At 20.7% G+C, this 11,133-nt stretch overlaps 1 protein-coding gene across 1 annotated transcript; it reads right to left on the bottom strand.

Moving 5' to 3' along the window:
- Window positions 1-1,891: 1,891 nt before the first annotated feature.
- On the bottom strand, window positions 1,892-10,591 carry LOC142227383 (long-chain-fatty-acid--CoA ligase heimdall-like). Its single transcript, XM_075297899.1, has 6 exons — window positions 9,827-10,591; window positions 6,581-6,981; window positions 6,211-6,505; window positions 5,856-6,146; window positions 2,304-2,601; window positions 1,892-2,230 (listed from the first exon to the last, which is right to left on the bottom strand). Exons 1-6 carry the CDS (start codon window positions 10,508-10,510, stop codon window positions 2,154-2,156), a joined length of 2,046 nt encoding a protein of 681 aa, XP_075154014.1. The 5' UTR covers window positions 10,511-10,591; the 3' UTR covers window positions 1,892-2,153.
- Window positions 10,592-11,133: the final 542 nt, after the last annotated feature.

Raw genomic sequence — 11,133 nt, 5'->3', positions numbered from 1 at the left:
ATTTAGACACAATTTTCTACAGAAATAAAATTTTGACACAATTTTCTATATAAATAAAATGTTGACAAAATTTTCTACAGAAATAAATGTTTACACAATTTTCTATATAGATAGAATGTTGACAAAATTTTCTATAGAAATAAAATTTTGACAAAATTTTCTAATAGAAATACATTTTTGACAAAATTTTCTAATAGAAATAAAATTTTGACAAAATTTTCTTTAGAAATAAAATTTTTAAAAAATTTTCTATAGGAATACAATTTTGACAAAATTTTCTATATAAATAAAATGTTGGCAAAATTTTCTATAGAAATAAAATTTTGACAAAATTTTCTAATAGAAATACAATTTTGACAAGATTTTCTAATAGAAATAAAATTTTGACAACATTTTCTATAGAAATAAAATGTAGACAAAATTTTCTACAGAAATTAAATTTTGACAAAATTTTCTACAGAAATAAAATTTTGACAAAATTTTCTATAGAAATAAAATGTAGACAAAATTTTCTATAGAAATTAAATTTTGACAAAATTTTTAATAGAAATAAAATTTTGACAAAATTCTCTACAGAAATCAATGTTTGACAAAATTTTCTATAGAAATAAAATTTCGAGAAAATTGTCTATAGAAATAAAATTTTGACAAAATTTTCTTCAGAAATAAAATTTTTAAAAAAATTTCTATAGGAATAAAATTGTGACAAAATTTTCTATAGAAATAAAATTTTGACAAAATTTTCTACAGTAGTTTCTATAAAATTAAATTTTGACAAAATTTTCTATAAAATTAAATTTTGACAAAATTTTCTATAAAATTAAATTTTGACAAAATTTTTTATAAAAATAAAATTTTGGTAAAAGTTTCTATAAAATGAAATTTTGAGAAAATTTCCTATAGAAATAAAATTTTGAGAAAGTTTTCTATAGAAATAAACTTTTGAGAAAAATTTCTATAGAAATAAAATTTTGACAAAATTTTCTATAGAAATAAAATTTCGAGAAAATTTTCTATAGAAATAACATTTTGACAAAATTTTCTATAGAAATAAAATTTTCACAAAATTTTCTATAAGAATACAATTTTCACAAAATTTTCTATAGAAATAAAAAATTTGAAAAAATTTTATATAGAAATAAAATTTTCACAAAATTTTCTATAGAAATACAATTTTGACAACATTTTCTATAGAAATAAAATTTTGACAAAATTTTCTATAGAAATAAAATTTTGACAAAATTTTCTATAGAAACAAAATTTTGACAAAATTGTCTATAGAAATGAAATTTTGACAAAATTTTATATAGAAATAAAATTTTGACAACATTTTCTATAGAAATAAAATTTTGAAAAAATGTTCTATAGGAATAAAATTTTGACAAAATTTTCTATAGAAATAAAATTTTGACAAAATTTTCTATAGAAATAAAATTTTGACAAAATTTTCTATAGGAATAAAATTTTGACAAAATTTTCTACATAAATAAAATTTTGACACAATTTTCTATAAATAATTAAAATGTTGGCAAAATTTTCTATAGAAATAAAATTTTGGCTAAATTTTCTATAGAAATAAAATTTTGACAAAATTTTCTAATAGAAATAAAATTTTGACAAAATTTTCTATAAAAAAAATGTGAAGATATTTTCTATAGAAATAAAATTTTGAAAAATAAAATTTTTTGTTTGCTAGTTTTTTGGTAAAATGTTCTCCAATTTTGATAGATTATATTTGGGGCGAGTAGATACAGTAAGAATCTCGAATCGATCGTCTGTCATAGAAAACAGCGGGCGTGTCAACAAACAAGAGAAAATTCTATTTGTTTTAATGATTCTACCTTACGAATGAATCGTACCCATATTTAGTATGTTTGGGCAAAGACGTGACTGATCTTTCATCTGTATTTATTTATTTATTTCCTAATAGTTCATATTAATTAATTAAACCACAATACATTTAGGGTCTTTTAATTTATAAATCTATATTCATATCACCCTAAAGCATTTTGTATAAACATTAAATACATTAAATCGTTATCTTATTATTAAAACAAAAAAATAAACAATTTCTTTCACGCCAAATCCAAAACAACCCATAGAGAGCATATTGATCTCCATGGTACTACAAATCAATAATGGAAGTCTTCTTATCACTTTTGGTACATGGAGTCGATGTATTTAGAATATTTCTTGTGAACAATATTGCGGCAAATTTTTAAGGTAGGTCCTATAGATTGAAATCGAAGAAAAATTAGTAATAAATAAATAAACAAATATAAAAATATATAGTGGAATCATACCTAATTCTCCGGTGGGTATTGATAGATCATGTGGCAACACTGTGAAATATTGAACTTTCTGAGCATTCGAAATTGAATGTTGATTTGATCTCTTAATGCCCTCTTCTATGGCTCGATGAAGATTTTCATCGAGCTTTACTTGAACACTATTCGGATCAAAGTCTTTGAGATTGTCAGGCAATTGAATGTGTAGCATTTCCGATAGATGTGTATAATGAAGATCCAATGATTGCAACCATTCTATAGTTTCGGGCAAGAGATTATCCAAAGGATAGCCAGTATCTGGATCAATATATGTCTGAAAAATAATTATGATAATTTTAGTTTAGTTTGTTTAATTTTTTAAAAATGTTGTCAAAATTTTATTTTTATAGAAAATGTTATTAAAATTTTATAATTATAGAGAATTTTGTCAACATTTTATTTCTATAGAAAATTTTGTAAAAATTATATTTCTTTAGAAAATTTTGTAAAAATTTCATTTCTGTAGAAAATGTTGTAAACATTTTATTTCTATAGAAAATTTTGTAAAAATTTTATTTCTGTAGAATATTTTGTCAAAAATTGTTTCTATAGAAAATTTTTCCATAATTTCATTTCTATAGCAAATTTTTGTCAAAATTTCATTTCTGTAGAAAATTTTAGTTGTATAGAAAATTTTGTCAAAATTTTAGTTGTATAGAAAATTTTGTTGAAATTGTATTTCTATAGAAATTTTTTTAAAAATTTTATTCTTAGAGAAAATTTTGTCAGAATTTTATTCCTAGAGAAAATTTTGTCAGAATTTTATTCTTAGCGAACATTTTGTCAAAATTTTATTTCTATAGAAAATTTTGTCAAAATTTTATCTCTATAGACAATTTTGTCAAAATGTTATTCTTAGATATAATTTTGTCAAAATTATATTTCTATACAAAATTTTGTAAAAAATTTTATTTTTATAGAAAACTTTGTCAAAATTTTATTTCTATAGAAATTTAGTCAAAATTTTATTTCGATAGAAAACTTTGTCAAAATTTTATTGCTATAGAAAACACTGTCAAAATTTGATTTCTATAGAAAATTTTGTCAAAATTTAATTTCTATAGAAAATTTTGTCAAAATTTCATTTATATAGAAAATTTTGTCCAAATTTTATTTCTATAGAAAATTTTCTCAAAATTTTATTTCTATAGAAAATTTTCTCAAAATTTTATTTTTATAGAAAATTTTGCCAAAATTTTATTTCTGTAGAAAATTTTCTCAAAATTTTATTTCTATAGAAAATTTTATCAAAATATTATTTCTATAGAAAATTTTCTCAAAATTTTATTTCTATAGAAAATTTTCTCAAAATTTTATTTCTATAGAAAATTTTGCCAAAATTTTATTTCTATAGAAAATTTTGTCAAAAATTTATTCTAAGAGAAAGTTTTGCCAAAAATTTAGTCCTAGAGAAAGTTATGCCAACATTTTATTTCCTTAGAAAACTTTTCCAAAATTTTATTCGTAGAGAAAATTTTGTCAAAATTTTATTCTTGGAGATAATTTTGTCAAAATTTTATTCTTAGAGATAATTTTGTCAAATTTTTATTTTTAGAGATAATTTTGTCAAAATTTTATTTCTATAGAAAATTTTGTCAAAATGTTATTCTTAGAGATAATTTTGTCAAATTTTTATATCTATAGAAAATTTTGTCAACATTTTATTTCTATAGAAAATTTTGTCAAAATTTTATTTCTACATAATATTTTGTCAAAATGTTATTTATATAGAAAATTTTGTAAACATTTTATTTCTATAGAAAATCTTCTCAAAATTTTATTCTTAGAGAAAATTTTGTGAAAACTTTATTTTTGGAGATAATTTTGTCAAAATTTTATTTCAATAGAAAAATTTGTCAAAATTTTATTTCCAAATAAATTTGGTCAAAATGTTATTTCTATAGAAAATTTTGTTAAAATTTTATTCTTAGAGATAATTTTGTCAAAATTTTATTCTTAGCGAAAATTTTTTCAGAATTTTATTTCTATAGAAAAGTTTGCCAAAATTTTATTTCTATAGAAAATGTTCTCAAAATTTTATTTCTATAGAAAATTTTGTCAAAAATTTATTTCCATAGAAAATTTTGTCAAAAATTTATTCTAAGAGAAAGTTTTGCCAAAAATTTAGTTCTAGAGAAAGTTATGCCAACATTTTATTTCCTTAGAAAATTTTTCCAAAATTTTATTCTTGTAGATAATTTTGTCAAAATTTTATTCTTAGAGATAATTTTGTCAAATTTTTATTCTTAGAGATAATTTTGTCAATTTTTTTTTTTCTATAGAAGATTTTGTCAAAATGTTATTCTTAGAGATAATTTTGTCAAATTTTTAGATCTATAGAAAATTTTGTCAACATTTTATTTCTATAGAAAATTTTGTCAAAATTTTATTTCTACATAATATTTTGTCAAAATTTTATTTATATAGAAAATTTTGTCAAAATTTTATTTCTATAGACAATTTTGTAAACATTTTATTTCTATAGAAAATCTTCTCAAAATTTTATTCTTAGAGAAAATTTTGTGAAAACTTTATTTTTGGAGAAAATTTTGTCAAAATTTTATTTCAACAGAAAAATTTGTCAAAATTTTATTTCCAAATAAATTTGGTCGAAATGTTATTTCTATAGAAAATTTTGGTAAAATTTTATTCTTAGAGATAATTTTGTCAAAATTTTATTCTTAGCGAAAATTTTCTCAAAATTTTGTTTCTATAGAAAAGTTTGCCAAAATTTTATTTCTACAGAAAATTTTCTCAAAATTTTATTTCTACAAAAAAAAAATTCTCAAAGCTTTATTTCTATAAAAAATGTTCTCAAAATTGTGTTTCTATAGAAAATTTTCGCAAAATTTTATTTCCATAGAACAAAAAATTCTCAAAGCTTTATTTCTATAAAAATGTTCTCAATATTGTATTTCTATAGAAAATTTTCACACAATTTTATTTCTATAGAACATTTTATCAAAATTTAATTTCTGTAGAAAATTTTGTCAAAATTTTATCTCTATAGAAAATTTTGTCAAAATTTTATTTCTATAACAGGTTTTGTAAAAATTTTATTTCTATAAACTAGACTTTGTCAATTTTTATGGCAATTTTGTGAAAAAAAAATTCTATATACAATTTAGTCAAAATTTTATTTCTATAGCAGATTGTGTTAACTTTTTATTTCTATAGCAGATTTAGTCAAAATTTTATTTCTATAGATGATTTTGTCCAAATCTTATTTCTATTTATAGCAGATTTTGTCAAAATTTTATTTCTATAGCAGATTTTGTCAAAATTTTATTTCTATATAAAATGTTGTCAAAATCTTATTGCCAAAGAAATTTGGTCAAAATGTTATTTCTATAGAAAATTTTGTCAAAATTTATTTCGTTACAAAAATTTGTCAAAATTTTATTTCTACAGAAAATTTTGTCAAATTTTTATTTCTAGGGACTTTCGAAAGAAATATTACAGTTTATGTATCCTAGGCAGGAAAAGCTTGTAAGGAGCCTTGTAGTGTTCCGTTAGTTGCAAACTTACCTTGAAAGTCAATAAGACTGTTATGTATTTCCTATTATCTCCCACTACCACAGCATTACTTATGCAGGGCAATTCATTCTTAATTAAGGCTTCAATGTGACATGGTGGTATATTCTCGCCACCAGCCGTTATGATGAGTTCCTTAATACGACCATTAATATAAATGTAGCCATTGTCATCCACATAGCCTAAATCTCCGGTTAAAATCCAACCATCATCAGTTACGGTTGCTTTAGTCTTTTCAGCTTCTCCAAGATAACCCATCATATTTGTACGACCTCGTATAATTATCTGAAATTTAATTTGGAATGTCACTAATATATTTGCAGATGAAAAAGGACCATACTAAATTTACCTCTCCTTCACCTTTCTCATCGGGATTACGTATACACACTTCTACTCCACCTACTGGCTTACCTATTGTCTGTAGGTTAGGAGCTGTGAGGTTAAAAACCACGCCGCCACTGGTCTCTGACATACCAAAAACATCGACCAAAGGTAAATCCAGGCTTAAGAAGAAACGTTTAAGCTCCTCCGAAACTGGAGCACCACCAATGAAACAGACCTTAAAACGGTCTAAACCCAAAGCCACCTTAATGCGATTGGTCAGGGTTGAGGCTAGCCAGTATTTCATATAGGAAGTGGGTTTCCTTTAAAGACCAAAAAAAAAAAAAAATAAAATCGTTTACAATTCAATTCGCAATGTTTAACTTTCTTCTCCTTACCCCTCCATACGATCCGAATGGTATTGCAACATTACTGCTCTAGCTTTATGGGTTAGACATTTGATGATTCCTTTTGCCTCAGCATCCATTAGAGTTAATTGCTCTTGAATTTTCTCAAATATTCTTGGCACACCAAATACTGCTGTCGGTCTAGCTTCCACAAATGTCTTGATCAGAGTCCCCTTTAGAGCATTACGATCAGCAAAATAAACAGTAGCTCCATTCTCCATAGTCATGAATATATCGAAAAGTTGGGCTGCAATATGACTCAGTGGTAGATATGTAACCACCACTTCATTACCCGGTTTTATAGAAGGCACTGATTTTGTAACAGCTTGGGAGCAGAAGAGCACAGCATCATGGGAGACCATAACACCTTTGGGCATACCAACAGTACCGGACTATACAGGGGAATGTAGGGAAAATATTATTACAATATTAATTTAAACCTACACAGAAAAAAATTTACGTAGTTAAACTAACACTAAATTTAACTTATTTTTATCGGAAAAATTTATTTGCTTGTGGTTAAATTTTATTATTTTTATCGAAATTTTCCACAGCTTAATGAAATCTTACTTTTTTTTAGAATGTCTCACAAATTTTATGAACTAAACGTGAGTTCAATGACTGTACACATAAGTTCAATATGAACTAAAACAAATGAAATTTTTCGTACGTATGGTTAAAATGGTCATGATTTGGCGCCAATGATTTTCTTCTTTACTTTTAGTTAATTTTTTCTTCTATGAGATGATGTAATTTCGTGAACTGCAGTTAAAAAGTATAACATGGCATTAAAATTTCCTGGTTTTAACAACGCTTTGTGGAAATCTCAAAATGTGGAGTAAAATTTAGTTCAATTTTCGTGCGAGGTAGTTCATTCTTCCTATATTCTTCACTTTTTTTCGGTGTAATAATTCAATTCAATTTAATTATATGTTTATATATTTAATTTAATTTAATTTCAATTTCAATTTTAATTTTAATTTTAATTTTAATTTTAATTTTAATTTTAATTTTAATTTTAATTTTAATTTTAATTTTAATTTTAATTTTAATTTTAATTTTAATTTTAATTTTAATTTTAATTTTAATTTTAATTTTAATTTTAATTTTAATTTTAATTTTAATTTTAATTTTAATTTTAATTTTAATTTTAATTTTAATTTTAATTTTAATTTTAATTTTAATTTTAATTTTAATTTTAATTTTAATTTTAATTTTAATTTTAATTTTAATTTTAATTTTAATTTTAATTTTAATTTTAATTTTAATTTTAATTTTAATTTTAATTTTAATTTTAATTTTAATTTTAATTTTAATTTTAATTTTAATTTTAATTTTAATTTTAATTTTAATTTTAATTTTAATTTTAATTTTAATTTTAATTTTAATTTTAATTTTAATTTTAATTTTAATTTTAATTTTAATTTTAATTTTAATTTTAATTTTAATTTTAATTTTAATTTTAATTTTAATTTTAATTTTAATTTTAATTTTAATTTTAATTTTAATTTTAGTTTTAATTTTAATTTTAACTTTAATTTTAATTTTAACTTTAATTTTAATTTTAATTTTAATTTTAATTTTAATTTTAATTTTAATTTTAATTTTAATTTTAATTTTAATTTTAATTTTAATTTTAATTTTAATTTTAATTTTAATTTTAATTTTAATTTTAATTTTAATTTTAATTTTAATTTTAATTTTAATTTTAATTTTAATTTTAATTTTAATTTTAATTTTAATTTTTATTTTTATTTTTATTTTAATTTTAATTTTAATTTTAATTTTAATTTTAATTTTAATTCTAATTTTAATTTTAATTTTAATTTTAATTTTAATTTTAATTTTAATTTTAATTTTAATTTTAATTTTAATTTTAATTTTAATTTTAATTTTAATTTTAATTTTAATTTTAATTTTAATTTTAATTTTAATTTTAATTTTAATTTTAATTTTAATTTTAATTTTAATTTTAATTTTAATTTTAATTTTAATTTTAATTTTAATTTTAATTTTAATTTTAATTTTAATTTTAATTTTAATTTTAATTTTAATTTTAATTTTAATTTTAATTTTAATTTTAATTTTAATTTTAATTTTAATTTTAATTTTAATTTTAATTTTAATTTTAATTTTAATTTTAATTTTAATTTTAATTTTAATTTTAATTTTAATTTTAATTTTAATTTTAATTTTAATTTTAATTTTAATTTTAATTTTAATTTTAATTTTAATTTTAATTTTAATTTTAATTTTAATTTTAATTTTAATTTTAATTTTAATTTTAATTTTAATTTTAATTTTAATTTTAATTTTAATTTTAATTTTAATTTTAATTTTAATTTTAATTTTAATTTTAATTTTAATTTTAATTTTAATTTTAATTTTAATTTTAATTTTAATTTTAATTTTAATTTTAATTTTAATTTTAATTTTAATTTTAATTTTAATTTTAATTTTAATTTTAATTTTAATTTTAATTTTAATTTTAATTTTAATTTTAATTTTAATTTTAATTTTTATTTTAATTTTAATTTTAATTTTAATTTTAATTTTAATGTAAACTTGTTTTTATTGTATTCGACCTGTATTTCATTTTTCCAATTAATGAATTGTTGATTGAAACGAGCTCGAGGTCTGTATTTTTTAATTTATTTTTTTATTCAATATTTCGTCTTTTCATTGAAAGACTTCATCGGGAAAATTATTCTGAGTGTACAAAAAGAAAAGAAAATATATACAAAAACATTGAAATACGTACAAATTTGTAACATCAAATTTGTACGTATTTCAATGTTTTTGTATATATTTTCTTTTCTTTTTGTACACTCAGAATAATTTTCCCGATGAAGTCTTTCAATGAAAAGACGAAATATTTTAATTTTAGTTTTAATTTTAATTTTAATTTTAATTTTAATTTATTTTATTTTATTTTATTTTATTTTATTTTATTTTATTTTATTTTATTTTTAATTCTAATTCTAATTCTAATATTAATTTTAATTTTATTTTCAATCTTAATTTTAATTTCAATTCTAATATTAATGTTAATTTAAATTTAAAACAAATTAAAATTTTAATATTAATTTGAATTTATATTTAAATTTTAGTTGTTTAAATTAATTTTAATTTTATTTTTAATTTTATTTTTTTAATATTAATATTAATTTTTATTTATTTATATTTTAATTTTAATTTTAGTTTAATTTAATTTAAAATAAATGTAATTTAACTTACCGTAAATATAAGTAAAGCACAATCATTGGGGGATATTTGACTATTGCGTTTTATCAACTCCTCCCTGGCTTTTGAGCTAATTTCCATCTCCAGGATATCAGACCAACGATAATAACCTTCAGCTTTATCTTTGTCATTAAAATCATAGGGTCCATGAATTTGAATAACTGCACGCAGTAAAGGTAGACGAGATCTTATTGCTCGAATTTTATTCAATTGTTGAGTATCATCTACCACAACCACTGTGGCATTGGATGTTTCCAAAACATGGAATACCGCTTCCGGAAAATTGCTAGGATATATACCAACTGAAACAGCATTGATGTGTATGGCTGCCAAGTGCGTGTAATACCATTCGGGACAATTTGTTGCCAAAATGCCTACTGAGGTCCGAGATTCAACGTCAAGGCTGAGTAGAGCCAAAGCCGTGTTTTCAACTGTACTTTTATACTCGCCATAGGTTACGGTACACCAAGAGTCGGTGAGGTCATTATTGTCTTTTAGTGATGGATCATTTCTGTATTTAAAAGCTGGCAAATTCTTGTATTTCTCACAACACTCATGAAAAAATTCTGGTATGGTTTTGGGTTCAATTTGAGCCAAACTTTCCTCTGATGCCAATATTCGAACTGGTTGATCTAAAGACCAAGATATATGACTTTCTGCTGGTTTGAGAGGTGCCATATTTGTTGAATGTTTTCGAATGGAAAATTTCTTAATTTAATCTTCAATGTTCCTCACTCATCAACGATCTCATCAATACTAAACTTCTTACAATAATGACCCATATTTGTTTGGCTGACTGTGAAGATGATTGCAATAAATATGCAATGGCACATTGCATATTTATTGTCTTATCATTCCATAATAGTCCATTGACAAAAGAACAAAATTTATTTAGGTTATTCTGTTTTATCACTAAATTCAGATGGATTATCTACAATAATGTGTCCAAATTGATATGGACCAAAGTGTCAAGTAGCGATTGTTGACACTCAAGAACAATTTCAGTAATGAGATAAGATTGAGTTCACATTGGATTTGGAAAATTTGGTGGCATTGATCTTGAATTAGGGATTTAATCACATTTGATTATGTTTGTTTTGAGTGGGACATCTAGCAAACATTCTTTCGGATCTCAAATACGGAGATTATCATTTGATATGAATTGCAAGTAGTTTTCAATTCCCACGACGTTTCATTTGAAAGTCCGATAAGTGATAGCGGAAGAAAAACGACCATGATTCGTTTTCGAGTTTATTGTTTATTAGTTTGACTACGTTTTGAATTACTACAGAAGGGGTCTG

The sequence above is a fragment of the Haematobia irritans genome, chromosome 2 (assembly GCF_050003625.1).
Source record: "Haematobia irritans isolate KBUSLIRL chromosome 2, ASM5000362v1, whole genome shotgun sequence".
NCBI lineage: Eukaryota > Metazoa > Arthropoda > Insecta > Diptera > Muscidae > Haematobia > Haematobia irritans.
The sequence above is the reverse complement of the archived record's forward strand: the minus strand, read 5'-3'. Positions and strand labels throughout refer to the sequence as shown.